The 15,868-nt window shown below is 41.6% G+C and overlaps 1 protein-coding gene across 1 annotated transcript; it reads right to left on the bottom strand.

The window, feature by feature from the left end:
• Positions 1 to 230: 230 nt before the first annotated feature.
• On the bottom strand, positions 231 to 11,886 carry pitrm1 (pitrilysin metallopeptidase 1). The gene is made up of 27 exons (XM_035635198.2): positions 11,672 to 11,886; positions 10,867 to 10,969; positions 10,676 to 10,782; positions 10,437 to 10,588; positions 9,442 to 9,556; positions 9,231 to 9,327; positions 8,615 to 8,775; positions 8,324 to 8,450; positions 8,116 to 8,204; positions 7,741 to 7,869; positions 7,494 to 7,607; positions 7,110 to 7,206; positions 6,186 to 6,320; positions 5,872 to 6,010; positions 5,457 to 5,573; positions 5,244 to 5,373; positions 4,203 to 4,323; positions 3,858 to 3,934; positions 3,560 to 3,725; positions 2,710 to 2,810; positions 2,466 to 2,586; positions 2,314 to 2,364; positions 1,911 to 2,023; positions 1,620 to 1,745; positions 1,340 to 1,485; positions 730 to 832; positions 231 to 589 (listed from the first exon to the last, which is right to left on the bottom strand). The coding sequence occupies exons 1-27, from the start codon at positions 11,716 to 11,718 to the stop codon at positions 496 to 498; spliced, it is 3,078 nt and encodes a 1,025-aa protein (XP_035491091.2). The 5' UTR covers positions 11,719 to 11,886; the 3' UTR covers positions 231 to 495.
• Positions 11,887 to 15,868: the final 3,982 nt, after the last annotated feature.

Below are 15,868 nucleotides of genomic sequence, written 5' to 3'. Positions count from 1 at the left end.
GTTTTGTTTTCTCCACACACCAAATATATATTTAGTTTACTGTCTCAGAGGAGCAAGGAAAATTGTTTAAGAGGCTGAAATCTGAGAATTTTGCCTTTTTCCCCACATAAAAACTACTTGAACCGACAAATGGATTATCACACTAGTTGGCGATTAATTAAGGAGTCGATTACTAATCAGTTAATGTTTTTGCAGCTTTGGTTTTTGATTAAATAAAGAGCCAACTCTGATTTTATATTTCAACATGATAAATGTAATAGTTACATTTCCAAGAATATGTACAGAATGAAATCAATAGAAAAGCGATAATCTCAGGAAATACATTATGAGTATTAACGATTCTCAGGCCACGGTCTTTCTCCTCGTGGTGTGCGCTTTCAGCTTGTCTGCCACCATTTAAAATAAATCATAATAAGAGCTACTGTACATTTCGGGTTTACAGTACATCTGTCCAATTCATGTTTCCAATGAGAAAAAAAATACCTACTGATCATATTATTTTACAATCCACGAGGGATCTTTCTTTATGGTCTCGTTCTCTGGGCCGAGGATGGCGACGCCACACGTCCGCTGCCCGACGCTCAAGTACCTGCGAGAAAACAAGACGAAAAGGTTGTACAGCAAAGAAATACTTACTTATACAACTCAGTGTTGTTTACAATAAGTAGTACGAGTAATTACACCAGAATTAAATTAAAGTTTCAAGAATTTGATGTTTATTCTTTTCACCTTTCAGCCGAGCCCACTAAGTCTTCATGAGTGACAGCGAAGAGTCTTTCTCTGTGACTCTGCTTCATCTCATCCGTCATCCCACTGAGGAAACGACCCATTCCTGCCACACACAGACCAAACATGAACAATCATGACATGATAAGAGATATAAACATTATGATGACATATAGAAAGTCAGGGTACAGAAAAGTGTCGTCATGAAAAAGTTGTAGAAAATGTTGTAATAACAAAGTCATATAAATTTCATATTATATTAAGTCATTAAAAATTGTGGAAAAAGGTCAACAAACAATGTCATGGAAAAGGTGTGACAATGGAAAACTAAAAAAAAGTAGTTAGGTTTAAAATGTATTGTAAGGTGTAAAAAATATTTAAAAAATTGTATCGCACGGCATATAAACGTAAAAAATGTCAAAGTTTAGTAAACAATAAAAATGTTATCGGCACAAAAAGTCAAAAGTGTCATAGAATACTGTCGTAAGGGGTTGAAAAAAATCTACAAATGCCAAAGTATAGTAAGGCATAAAAAGTCATTGGCATAAAAAGAAGTCACAGTTTAGTAGGGGGTCAAAAGGTCACAGTGTCGTGAGCACAGTTTGAGTGGCACCTTTGTTTGCGGGGGCCACAGGTGAGTCGACGGCGGAGAAGATTGACAGTTTGGCCTCATCGATGTCTTGCTGGGTGAACTGTCCCGACTTGGCCCAGTCGACGCCTTTACGGAACGCGGACAGCGTCTGCACTGAGTTGGGGTCCCTCGGGAGACACGGGAGACATGAACACACGTCAGAACATTTTTTTTCAACCCACAAATTTGACTTCCACAGCAATTTCGTACAATACAGAACACAGTGGTGACCGTGGGACCATTGTGACCAACGTCCGCCCACCTGTACGAGTAAAAGGTGAACAGGCCGCCTCCTCCCATCCTGGCGCCGCCGCCGTAGGCTCCGCCTTTCTCCCGGATCTCTCCGTGGAGAAATTTAGCCGTCATCATCCTCGCTAAGACACACAGACTGACCACGAGAAAGAGAAACTAGGTTTTATTCAGACTATAGGCCCTGGAAGTTAGTTTTTGATTTTTCTCAAGAACAGCTAATGCAAAAAAGTTCACACGTCCCTGAAACAGAAAACTAGAGGATGTAAGTAAAATGGAAATGCAGTAAGTGCAAATACTGTACCTGGCGTAATCCTCGTGGGAGAACGGCACCGTCCGTATGTTCTCGCTGACGAAATTCACAGGAAACGGCATCTGGAAGAAGGTTTTCATCTGACACGGCTGGAAATTCTGCTCCTGTGAAGGAAAAAGAGTGAAGTAATCAGGATATGATGAGATTTACATACAGTTACAAATATTGTGCAGTGATTTACAATATAGTCAAAACTACAGTTTCCATTTTCCGTTCGTTCCAGACGCAAAAAAATAACTTTGGGTTTCTTGCTTGATGGTGGACCATCGACCTTATTCTATGTATGTATACTGTGTACAGTAGCCTCCTCCTGTTGATAGATTACAGTCTATGGAAAACACTTTTGGTTTATGGAGACTATAACTTAAATGTGTAAAACGAAAGTTTAACTTACAGAGATTAGTTTCCTGCTCGGTCCAGAGTCACGAAGAGGGTCGAGTGGTTTCTGTATTAAAGGAACAACAGAGACAGAAAAGAATGAGTAAAAAGAATTTCATGACAAATAATCATAATGTTTCCATTACTTGTGTCTGTAATAAACTTGACCTCGATGATATTGGGTCGGACAGGTTTGCGTTCTTTCCGGTTCGCAGCGACGTCCTTGATGAAAGTCTCCAGCTGTGTCGCCGAGTCGGACAGTTTCTGTGGAGTTGTGTTGACGGCACACCTGTAAGGAACACACCGCGTATCGTTATTATTATGTAACGTATTATTTAGTGAGGAAAGTATGCTTATTTCATGATACACTGATAACAATCCTTCAATCAGCACGAAGATGATATGAATCCACCTCATGTTGTCGGGGTTGAGAAGATGCTTCTTGATCCTTGGTAACGTTCGGATCACCTGGGTGAGGTCCGACATCTCCGCTATCCTCTTCATAAACTTCACCTGAAATTCAAATGACAAAATCAAAAAACAACACCATCATCATAATCAGTTATGACAGAAAGGCTGAAGACAAAACCAAGACACGAAAAAACATTGAAGGTCCAGTGTGTCGGATTTAGAGCTACAAAAGTTAATCGATTATTAATCGACTACTAAATTAATCGCCAAATTTTTTAATAATCAATTAACCGGTTTAAGTAATTTGATGAAGAAAAAAAAAAAGTAAAAATTCTGTGATTTCAGCTTCTTAAATGGATATTTGATTGAATATTTTCTGGTCTCTTTACTCCTCTATGACAGTAAGTATGACATTGTATGGACCAAAAAGCTAATCAATTAATCAAGAAAATAATCGACAGATTAATCGATAATGGAAATAATCGTCATTTGCATTCCCTAGTAGGATTTAGTTGGATCTCTTCCAGAAACATTCATGCAGTCACATATTTAATAAACTGATCTTGGCATCGTTGTGCATCACATTAAAAAAACAATTTCCTTAATTAACAATCGTCTTGGAAAACAGAATTTTGTCAGAAAGATCACGATATTCAATTGTGACCCAGACATTCTCACATTTAACCCAGTGACTGTGGACGGACGGCTAAGATATGGAAGTTGGACTGTTGATTAAAACAACAGCTCCAACTCTTCTGAAACAACATATTTGACATACTGTATATGATTGTCTTATAGCTGAAAGTGATATGAGACCACTAAAATCATACAGGACTCCATCCGATAAGCACCTGTTCCATTCCACCAAAGGTCTCCTGGAGGTCTCCTGCCGGAGTCAGGTAACAGCCTGCGCGGGTCATCGCGTACATGTGACCAGAGTACGAGATCCCATTGGCCAGTTCCTGCGCCGACCTCATCACCAGCACCCTCAGGCGCTCCTCGTCGTCAAAGCGGGGACTGAAGGAAAAGGGGAGACGTCAGAGTCGGATCAGCTCACCGGGTGATGAATATCAAACACGAGCTGCGGCTTTTCCACGTCAGCTGGGTGCTTTCTCGCTGCAAGAGATGTGAACTGTTGGGAGGTCGTACCTGTTGAATATGTCGCTCCACAGCTCGAACATGTGAGGAAGGTTCCTCTCCAGGCAGGAGGAGGACAGCAGGACGCCCTGAGACAGAGAGAGACACACAATTCACATCTGTGGTTTCAAAAGTTGAAAGTCTGGTCAGGGAAATAAATTGCTAACGTCTTACTCATTTCAAGATTGTGTGGGATAAAGGTTTTGCTTTCAAGGCTGATTCTGCAAATCATTTATATCTTTATCTACTCCTTCCTTTTCATGGAGGCACAGGGCTTTATCCCAGCATGCACTGGGCGGAACGCCCTCTTTTCTTTTCTTTTCAGTGTACAATGTCAGACGCACACATATCACCAACCTGCTCGTACACGTCCAGCTCGGTGGAGTCCGGGATGACCTCCGTGGAGACGGACATGCCCCCTGTCCTCAGGTCCATCTGCTGGGCCTGTTGCCTGTAGTCTAGACCTCCAGAGCCCATCCTGAGGTAAACACAAACAAAGAGGCCTAACATGAAGAGCGACCTGGAGCAGACAAGATTTAGATTTAATTAAAGGAAACCAGAGCGGAGGGGCAGAGTGCAAACCTCCGCCAAGGCCCAACGACGGTTCCTTTTAAAGTAACTCAATTGGAAATGTCCAAAAACACTCGCAATGATAAAGAAAGTGATTGAAATTCCTGGATCTTTGCCAAAATTTAATGGATTCTTTCTTGGCCCATGTCCCACCCTTCCAGCAGATGTCGTGGCAATTCGTTCTTTAGTTTTTGCGTAATCCTGCTCATAATAAATCAAAACATAATGTCCTTGGTGGAGGTAAAAAAAAAAAAGGAGAAACAGCTTTTTCTTCACGAAAGATGTCATGAAATAAACGTGTACATGCACGTTTCATAGTCTCACAATCAGAGAAAACATTTTTTAAAAAGCAACAAAAACGTAGTAAATATTTGTGGGTTTTTTTTAATTCCAAAGAAACTATCCTTGATCCCAACCAGTTCCCTTCAGACCAAACACGAAGTTTGCACGAGTTTGTTCGCAGGATCATATGTGTTCTCTTTTGGGCTGTGACTAACGATTCATTTCATAATTCATTAATCTGTTGATTATTTTCTCCATTAATCAATTAGTTGTTTGGTTCATAAAATGGTGAAAAATGTCGATCATGTTTGATAAAACCACCAAGATGATGTTCTGTTTTGTCCAGACACCAAAGATATTTGGTGTCTGGACGCTGATTGACTTCCGGGGACTTGATGTTAAAAAATATTTCACCAGCAGGTGAAGCCCGGCACGAGGGACGTGAAATCCGTGTCTATTCATGTCTGTGCCTCGACTTACTGTATGTAATCTCATCTTGCGTTTGCTCTGAACGTCACCTTTGCACGACCGACGAGACGGACTCACCTGGTGACGACGCTGCAGAACAGCGGGACGTAGAGCCTGAGATCCTCGGGCAACGTGTTGAGGCTGCACATGGCTCTGAAGTAGACCAGGCCGTTGGTGGGCTGCTCGCAGTACTGAACCGGCACGCCGCCTGTCGGACACAAGGAGAAGAGGCGTCATCACCACACACTTCGTTATCATCCTCGTGATTACGAGCGGTGACACGGTCTCTACCTGCGCTGCCGATCTGAACAGGAGTGACGGGGATCGTCGGCGCAATGTCGCACACTTTGAGAGCAGGCAGACAGGAGGCGTCCTGGGTTTCACTCTGAGTGGCCAGCAGCTCCAGACCTTTCCAGGAGGAGGAGATGATGATAATAATAATTTAACAATAATGAACTTTATTTATATAGCACTTTTCTGAAGGATCTTAAAAAGAAGAAAAAAGAAATGAAACAAATAAAAAGTTAAAAACCAGACATGGTAGGTCTCTAAAAGCACACGGCCACAAAAGAGATAAACCAGTAAAAATTAATTTAAAAAAATTAAATAAAACCAATATTTTTGCTATATTATAATATGAAAGTCCCCTCCCCTGCAAAGAAAACAAAATGCAGCTTCACGCATGGATCGGTGCAATCATGGTTACCTTTCTCGTAGATCTCCTTCCTGTCGCTGTCAGACAGAGCCTGGATCTTTCTCTGCAGCTTCTCCTCCTCCGCCTTGGCCTGTTTCTCCAGGTAGGCCTCGTCCGGGCTCATGGACAGGGTCAGTCGGTGAGTGTTCTCCTGCAGCCGGTGAACAACAGAACACCAATTAGCCTTTTAAAACCTAGAGTAAGGTGAAGTCAGCAAGTATGTGCAAAGAAAATTTTCCCTTCTTTGGGTATGTTTCAGGTATTTTCCTGCAATCCGCTCACAACACAGACACATTTCATTTAGAAATAACACCGGAGTCATTCACCTTAAAGTAGTGTTTGACTTTGTCCTGCAGGAAACGAGGGTTTTCTGCCAGGGCCCGTCTGAACTTGGCAACGCTGTCGCCGATCTGCAGCAGCTGCACGGGGTCACCGCCGTGGTTCCACGAGGACGCCACGTACTGCAGACATACAAACACATAAACACACACAAAACAAACATATCAAAAGTGAGGAAAACAACAAATACCAACAAATAAAACCTGCAGCTCGGACTTTTTTCTTTCTTTCCGCCAAACAATTCAATAAATCACTGAATTAATGTTGTATCCTGATTTAATTCCACAGTATGATGTTTATACTTGATGACACAGAGACAAGTTTTCCATTAATTCTCATATATATAATGGATGTAACATATTGACAAATGTGTTTAAGTAACAAAAAAAAACAACAACATTTTAGTTGTAATAGTTATTGCACAAAGAGGAAGGTTTCTGGAATTACATGAACACATTAGAGTTAATCGATTATTAATCAACTACTTAAATTTCTCTGCAACTATTTTGATAATCGATTATTCAAGTAGTTTTTAAAAATTCTCTGATTTCAGCTTCTTAAATATGAATATTTTCTGGTGTCTTTTCTCCTCTGACAGTAAACTGAATATCTTTGGTTTGTGGACAAAACAAAATATTTCACCAATTTTATGGACCAAACAATTAATCGACTGATGGAGAAAATAATCAACAGATTAATAGATGATGGAAATAATCGTTGGTTGCTAGAACACATCCAACAGTAATAAATGAAGAAAAAAACAAAACAACAAACATGTCAACTAACCTTGCTAAGTGTTTTAACAAACCGGCCCACGTGGAGGTTTTGTAAATAGATATGCGTCGTGTCCTCGTGCATTGTGAAAACAAAAATGGCGGTTCAGAGATGCAGTGCGCGGCGGGTGAACTCACCGAGGCCAAGGACAGACCGAAGTTGGTGGACTGGTGTTTCATTTGGATCTCGATCTTGTGGAGGAGTGCCTCGATTCTTTCCTCCACGAAGCCGGTCCTGTGTTGGGACGATGAGAAGAAATGACCCAATTCAGAAATTGCTTAGTTTTGCTCATGTTCGCCCTACATAATGTTTTCTATTCATTTTATTCTTTCAGTAAAACATTTTTGAAAAGTCCAACATGTAAACAGACTCACAAAAAATCCAAATCCAAACTTGAATGATGAGGTAAATAAAGAAGTCTAAATAAATTACACTTTCGTCAACTTTGACTTCTACTATTCATATACTATTGCAGATTTGTGATTTCTTAATATCGAGCAACCGGGACCGCGGGGACTTACTCGATAATGTCATCCATGGTCTGGCTGATGATTCGTTTCACCCGCTCCGTGTCCTCCTCGGCCATTCCCTGCAGGCCGATGCTGAACGACGCTTCTTTGGTGCTGCCGTCATATCTGCAGAGCCGGGGACGTTTCAATTAGCCTTCATCCAAAATCTCACACGAGACACACACACACGCACACACACACACACACAATGTGAAGTGAGCACTCGGGGCGAGTTACAGAGTCTTATCCTAAAACCCACCCGACGACGGAGGAGAAGTCGGTTCCTATCTTGGGCTCGATGAGAGATTTGTAGAACGGAGAGTTTGGTCCAGAGATCATCAGATCGGACAGAAGGCCGAGTGTGAATCCCTCAAACGTGTCGGTGATGCTGGTTTGAACAATAAAAACAAAGTATTAAAAGAGTAAGGGATCAGATGTCAAGGAATAAAAGTGCAGGGTCAAAGCTTCTCTTTTAAAACTGCTTTATTGTGTCTCGTTGTGCTGCAGGAGATGCGTCTTGACAAACTGTCAACGTGAACATCGGCAGCAACAAAAGGAGCAAAGTCTGAAGCTTTAAAGTGTCTCAGCGGGGGAATAAAAGAAAGAGGAAGAGCAGGCGGTGAAGTGGTCTTACTCTCCGAGCAGGAAGCTCACACACAGCGTGTTCTGCCTGGACGGATCCGGTGCCAGAGCGTCAGGGCCGCAGGTCACATGGTCTTCTCTCTGAGGAAACCAAGGAAACTCACGGTGACTATTCGACACAGCCTGGGGTGGGAGGAAAATATTCCGGAGAGTTCAGCGCTACGTCTGAAAGCAGCTGGAGTGTGGTTTTGTGCACTCACAGGGCTGCTCCAGTGCGGCTGAGGCGGGACGTCCGTGTTCGGGTCGATGCGTTCGAACTTGGACAGAGCTTCCTCTTTGATCTGCTTCAGATGCTGCTCCAGGGGCAAATCTCCGTAGGTGAAGAACCTGACAATGGTAAAAAAACAAAACAAGATTGTTTTCTTTATTTTTTAAGAAAAATATGTTAGTTTGAAGTATTTCTTTATTTTTCTTTATATGTGTGTATTTGTGTGTGTGTGTGTGTGTGTGTGTGTGTGTGTGTGTGTGTGTGTCTGCACGCGTCCCTCTACCTGGCGTTGCTGGGGTGGTAGTGCGTGGCGTGAAAGCGTTTGAGCTGCTCCCAGGTCAGGTCGGGGATGGCCAGAGGTTCTCCCCCCGACACCACGGAGTACGTGTGGTCTGGATACAGCTTGTTCTGAAGGTGCTGCGCGTACAGACGCTCGTTGTCCGACTGCGAGGACAAACACAAAAGAGTACACGTGACATTTTACGATTATACGATATTTTTATATTTTGTAAATTAACTTTATTTGTAAATTTAGCATTTGGATAGATTATGTTTTATTATGAAAATATGCGTTTGTAAAGAAATGACAATCTCGTCATTTTTCTATATGGTTCACTATGTTGTATCAATAATAATTAAGTAATTTTTTGTTGTTTCCTATTGTTACTGTTTTGTTTGTATCTTTGTCCTTTAGTCTTTGTAACTAAATTAAAAAAAGAAAATACATCCGTACATTTTTTTGTTTTGTTTCATCTGTGTATTGTAACGTAATACGTAAAAAGACACTTGTCCTCTGAGACAATCCTCAAAGAACATCACGCTGAGCTAACAAACACGACTAGATCATTTCTGTGCATATAAAAGCCTCTTTCCCGGAGACGGAGAAAGTGTCGACTTACGAAAACCCCCTTCATCTCGTTGAACACGACTCCTTTAAACACCAGGGGGGAGTTGGGATCCGTGGGATCTTCGTTCTCCAACCTCCAGCCTTCCTGCCTGGAAACACGAAACACACGATCCAATCACGTACATATCACAAATTGAATCACTATGACAAGGATATTCATGATCTATGTGATTAATATGATATATTAACAAGTGAAGACTCGCCAGAAATCCTGCTCTCGTAAACAGGGGAAGAACACGGCGTCCAGGTAGACGGACAGAAGATTCTGGAAGTCTTTTCCGTTTTGCGTTGAGAACGGGTACATGGTGTAGTCACTGGCTGTTCATGAGGAAACAACAAAAATAAACACAGTGCGGAATTCTCATCAGCATCTTTGACAGGTAATCAACCTTAATTTGTAAGTCTTTATATATTCTATAACAGCTGATAGGTAAAGTTTATATTCAGTTATTCTGAGTGTACACTGCGTTTTTCGTGTCGTACCCTTTCTAAATAAACACAAAGATGGGATATGATGACTTATATCATCCTGTACAAGTTAGAGCCCAATCGATATATGGGTTGGCTGATAATATCCATACAACATAACAGCGTTTATGTTTAACCGATATGAAATATTTCATTGTAAAGAATAAACCGCAGAAAAAAAATGTCCCATTATGTTTACATTTTACGTAAAAAAGGAGAAGTTTATTTTTCTGAATTCAAGTTTCTATATATTTGGTTGTATTTCAGTTTTTTCTTTTAATTGAATAATTATTTATGATAAATGTATGGTTAAAGTAAAATATCAAAAGCCTTAATTCAGTTTTCTTTGTCATGAAGGTTTGCTAATGACTTGGGATGCACGATATTGGATTTTTTTGTCGATATGCCGATATTTCACAACTCATTTGGCCGATAATCGATGTCAATATAAATATATATTTTTGCAGATATCCGATATTTAATTTAAAAGTCAATATCGGCCGATACCGATAATGTGCCGAAATCCCTAATAACGACATTTTAGGAATCATTGACAGATTAAATATACATATATAGCAGCCGATGTAATGGTATCAGGAATCTTGTTCTCCCTAATATTGATATCGGCCCCCGTACATGTGTAAAACTCAGGATATTATTGTGGATATAAACAACCTTTTTCTAATTGTTGTTCACTTGTGCTTTAAGGTTCCAGGTGAGTTTTCCGTACCTGTGAAGGCGTTCATGAAGGTGGACAGGGACCTGTTGAGCATCTTGAAGAAGGGGTCTCTGCAGGGGAACTTCTCCGAGCCACACAGCACCGTGTGCTCCAGGATGTGGGGAACCCCCGTGCTGTCCAGGGGCGTCGTCCTGAACTGGACGCTGGAACGCAAGTCACGTGCACGTTAGGAATTGCGGGGTTGCATTTTCTACAAGGTTGAGCCGAAAAAATGAAATGTCTAAAGCAACCTGAAGAGGTTGTTGGAGTCATCTCTGGCCGCGTGCAGGTACTGAGCTCCGGTTCTGTCGTGGGTCAGCTTCACTGCCGTGAGAAACAAGTCGGGAACGGCCGCGACCTGCAGAGGAAACAGAATCAACAGCTTCCAAATGACCAGATGTTCGCAGAGAACAGAAGATAGTCTCAGTGTTCATTGACCGACCTCCTTGACTGTGAAGCCGTGGATTCTCTGTCCCGGTCGGTACCGAAGAGCCGTCTCTGCTGAAGTGCTCTTCAGCCTCCATGTGCGCTGCTCTCCACTCAAACTGTTGGGAATATTAAGAATAATAATTGCACAAACAAATTACAGATGTGCCGTGTCAGTGTTTCATGGTGTACAGTAGCTTGTGTAGTGGCTGATGATGATACACAATGGCCGTAGTAGTCGAATCTAATTTGATTCACGCTGGTCCAGTATCGCAATCTTAAATGTTTTATGATGATTACACACACACACACATATGTACATACATATATAAAAAACCCACATTTATATTAACACACATATACACTTATATATACATGTATGTACATATATACTCATAAATATATATTCATTCGCTTTCATACATATACATATACGCACATACATATATCTATATATATTTCCACATAACCATATATATGTACACACATATATATATGTAGGTATCATAAATGTAAACACACACACATACACACACGCATATACATATATACCCACATATATTTATACGCGTATATACTTACATAATATGTACATATATACATATATATATATATATATATATATATATGTAAATAGTTTACTCTAAACGGCTGCTTCACACACACACACACACACACACACACACACATACATACACACACACATACACACACATACATACACACACACACACACACACACACACACACACACACACACACACACGTGCCGCCTGACCGGGGCTGCTGGCCGAGTCGAGCCGAGCCGTTAGCTAACTGACCGTAGGTGTCGAAGTTTCCCGAGCGCCGCCTTCGTTTGCCGGAACATGGTCCTGTCCGGCGGCTCAAGTCACACGCAGCGCCGACTCTTTCTCTCGATCTAATCCACGTGTCGTCAGAGGGAACTCATTATTCTCGCCTCATCATCCACAGTAATATTCGCCCGCTGCTTCAGTTGACGCTTGTTCGCGACTGAGCAATGTCAAAAAAAAAAGGCAAAATGACGTAGTATAGCAGCGCCTGCGCAGAACGCAGATCTCCAAGTCATGTGCGTGCGCAGTCGCACCCATCCGGCCGCAGTGGAACTCTAATGTTTCTGCACCCGTGCGCCGAACACCTCGACCTCGGAGCGTTCTCGTTTTTGATTCGTCCAGCCCAGGAAGAAGAGCAGTTTCGATTGGCCGAACGCCAAAATGTACCCAGGATGACGAAAGCGTGACTGTTATTGAGTTCTTCTTTATTCAAATTTGTTTTTAAATTCCCTCCAACACCATATAATGTGAGATTTTAACATTGTGAGACTTTAACATTGTACTCATTTAAATTAATTCCAAACAAACTGCAGCCGATATTTTGGTTTATTTCCTTGTACATGTGATTCGGCCTCCCGTCCTGCAGGTGTCGCTGTAAGATCACGGTTAGGTAGACAGAATAAATGTGAATCGGTCCAAACGTCACTCAACCCCGGGAGCCAAAAGTTAAAATACAGTGGGCCACAGATATTATTATATAGATATTATATACAGACTCAAGTGTATACTTGTACTGTCAAAAACTATAACTCAATTGTTATTTTTTTAAATTTTAAATTTTATTTTATTCCAGTGCATAACATTGAAACAGCTCTTTGGACTGTAATGTCAGCCACGTTGCTTAGCAACTTTTACTTTGCCATGACATTGCAAATTATTATTAAATGTTAGAGCTTAAATATTAATAAAAAACAACCTATTTAGAAATATGTTTTTTTTAAAGAGATTTTCTACAGTTGACACAAGTGTGTTAATATTATTATTATAATTACGATCAGTGATTGGTGGCTTATATTTTTGCCTTGACCCATTTATGACATATTCAAAGTCTGCTACATGTGTGAAAATACCTTTCTATCAGTGATTTGACTCGAAGCAAAGTCTGGCTTGTGTGCAGATTCTTTTCTTCATCCATTTTTTTTCTACTCAACATCCTGCTCAATTTATTTTCATAACATATTATCATAAGTTTCATAAACCTGTGCACATTCTTTATGGTCTGACACCAACGCTCATTTCATAGACTGAGTAATTTGATTTGAGTCATCAATGCATATTCAATTTTGGCATATAATATCATTATAGGCCTTAAAACTAGCTCTTGACACCGTGGGGCCATCTTTAAAGTACACTCATAAGATGAGGTAAACGGCTTCATCACATCAGTTCAAAGATTCACCGTCACTTTTTTTGTGGCCGGACACTGGGACACTCTTTACTGTCGGTATTTCAGCCTTGCACACGGTGTATTTAAACTTAAAAAAGCATTATTATACAGTAGCATGTTACAATTGAACATTTTAGGAGATATCTTGCATTGATTTAAAAGCGCTTTTTCGTTGGAATAGAAAACTGTAATGTTTTTAATAACGGTCACAGAGTTTGAACGCAGCTCAGCTGCTCAAGGCTGCGTCTTGTAAAGGAGCGGATCATGGCCATGGAATAATTTGCGTGTGTATTAGCCGCGTTGCACCTCCTGGGCAGTTTTTAGTTCGAGACAAAAATTGTTGTAAAAGGCCAGAACTGAAGACCTTAGAAGATCTTATTTTATTCTATTCTATTTTATTCTATATCCTTTTTTTCTAATTCTGTGTATATATGTTGACTGCTAAATTGCACATTAATAACACCACAAAAAAAATCCTCGTATGTAACCTGTTACTTACCTGCCAATAAATCTGATTCTGATTCTGATTCTGAATCTGATATATTCTCTACAAAACAAAACCACGGAGCCCTGCAGACCCACAGTGCCGTCCCCTGGGATTAGAATAGGAGCTGTGCAGTCAGTTTTCTCATTATGGTATATAGACTTCTTTCCTTCTCGCTAAAAGAACCCACTCTGCCTGTATTGACAGCAACAGTGGGCTGCCCCCCCCCCCCCCCCTTTTCTTCTTCTTTTCTTTGAATACCTTTTGAGGCAGCCACGGTCATCCCTTGTGTTTCCGCTGACAGCATGTGGGAGATGTTCCAGCAGCATGAATAGGAGGCCTTGGTGAAGAGGCAGGAGCAGCAGCGTCGCCTGGCTCCGGTCGGCCGACTTGCGTGTTCATCATCAGCAAAAAAAGACCTTGATCACACAAAGTGGAGTCGAGGCAGACGCGGAATCAAACGTGTTCCCCTTACAATAAAACAAAAACTCTATGTCATTTTTCCAAAGGAAAACGTGGCCATGAAGTGCTATAATTCTGTTTCCACAATGTTTTCAGGCACCACATTGGAACATAGTGATGTCATAACATCGCATTCGTTCTCTTTCGTCGTTCATGACTCCACCTAATGCTGCCTCACATCCATCTACAAGAGGAAGACTTCTGTGGTTATCTGGTCACTTTTTTATGCTTCAAAGTTGAAGAGAGGGAGAAGAAAAAAAACACATGTTGGCAGCTTTTGAATCGCGTCACGTTATTTCGATGTGCTCCGGTTGAAGCGGGGCATGATGTGGTCCAGATCAACCAAGAGGAGAAAACGATGCGATCTCAAAGACATAAAGTATCCGTCTTTTATTTTCCGTGTGTGTGGTGCAGTAAGCGCTCATGGCCCTGTACCAGGACGGACGGGACTGACATAGAAGACATATGCCACTCAAAAATTTGGAATAACGGAATTGGAAGTTAAATGGTCACAGAGGCAAAACAAAAGTGCGCAATTTATTCATACACATAGGATTATACTGTAGTGTGGGAAATTAGCAAACAAGTTGACACGGTCCTCTTTAATTTCATGGTGACTTTAAGGTCAACTGAAGGATTACATACGCCTCCTCTGTAGGGTTGAGCGAACTCTCCCCTTTGCCTTAAAGCCCCTTATTTGAATAAAGTAATGAAAGCATGATGGTCAAGCTGTAAATAAGACTTTCTTTTGTGTGTTTTTGTGAAAAAATTAAAATTCTTACATTTGACAATGTGGCTGTGACCAACAAAGCCTCGAATGCAAATACACTTTCCATAGCATATTCTAAAGAAAAGGGAAATGATGAAAACACATCACACAAACAGTTCTAGTATGTAGACTGTACGGAGTGTTGTCAGGGACGTGAGTGACTGGCGGCGCGTCGGCGTTGATGTGCTCTTTAATCTGCAGGATTCTGTAAAGGTCTGGACTGTCCAGATGCCGATTCATCCATCTTAAGCTCTCCATCAGCGTCGGAGGGAAAACCAAACCAAACAAACAACCCGGCCTCCCCCTTTCGCTCTCCGCCACTTCTGTCTTTTCTGATTGGTTGTCCAGCGAATGTTTCCTTCTCGCTCCATACTCTCACCGTGCGAAGGTAAACTCTTCATGGATGGAGATAGAGGAAAGGACTTCCCTTGTCGCAACACGACAATGGCCCTGCGCACAAGGCCAGGCCTCATGGCCTGCGTGCCCCTCGGCTGAACGGAGGCCAGTCCTCGCAGCCGGGTTCTGAAAATCTGATGGGAAGCCTGGAAGCAGAGGAGTGGAGGCTGTTGGAGTCGCAGATTAACGCCTGGCGGCGTCGACAATGAGATGTACGATGGTGTGCGGCCTTTTTGATGACGTCGCAAAACAGGCTTCAGGCTCAGTCCTACTCTTCTTGTAAAACCTAAGACGTGCATTCCCTCGTCCCTCTGTGGCATTTCCAGGTCCGAAGGGTTGCCACTGATTATGGTCGGGTTTAAAGGAAAGCTCATGCATTACCGTTTTGTTAGCGCAAATGCTTGCTGTTTTGCAGATGTCTGGTATTTTTCAACCAGAGCTATACGCAAAGCCGATTTGGACCAAAGTACTGGACAAATGGAGATTTTGATCGATGCTCGGAAAAAATACCAAAGTTATTACAATGCACCATGATGAGAACACTGTACAATATTGAATTGCGCGCGGCGTTGAGTGATACTTCTGCCATCCGCGCCAATGGTACCAACAGCTGTACCAAAAGGCTGCTGATGGAATTTGCTATAAACCCCTGAATTTAAAAATAATTGT

This window comes from Scophthalmus maximus, chromosome 5, assembly GCF_022379125.1.
Source record: "Scophthalmus maximus strain ysfricsl-2021 chromosome 5, ASM2237912v1, whole genome shotgun sequence".
Classification (NCBI taxonomy): Eukaryota; Metazoa; Chordata; class Actinopteri; order Pleuronectiformes; family Scophthalmidae; genus Scophthalmus; species Scophthalmus maximus.
Note: the sequence above shows the minus strand (reverse complement) of the source record. Positions and strands in the feature narration are given on the sequence as shown.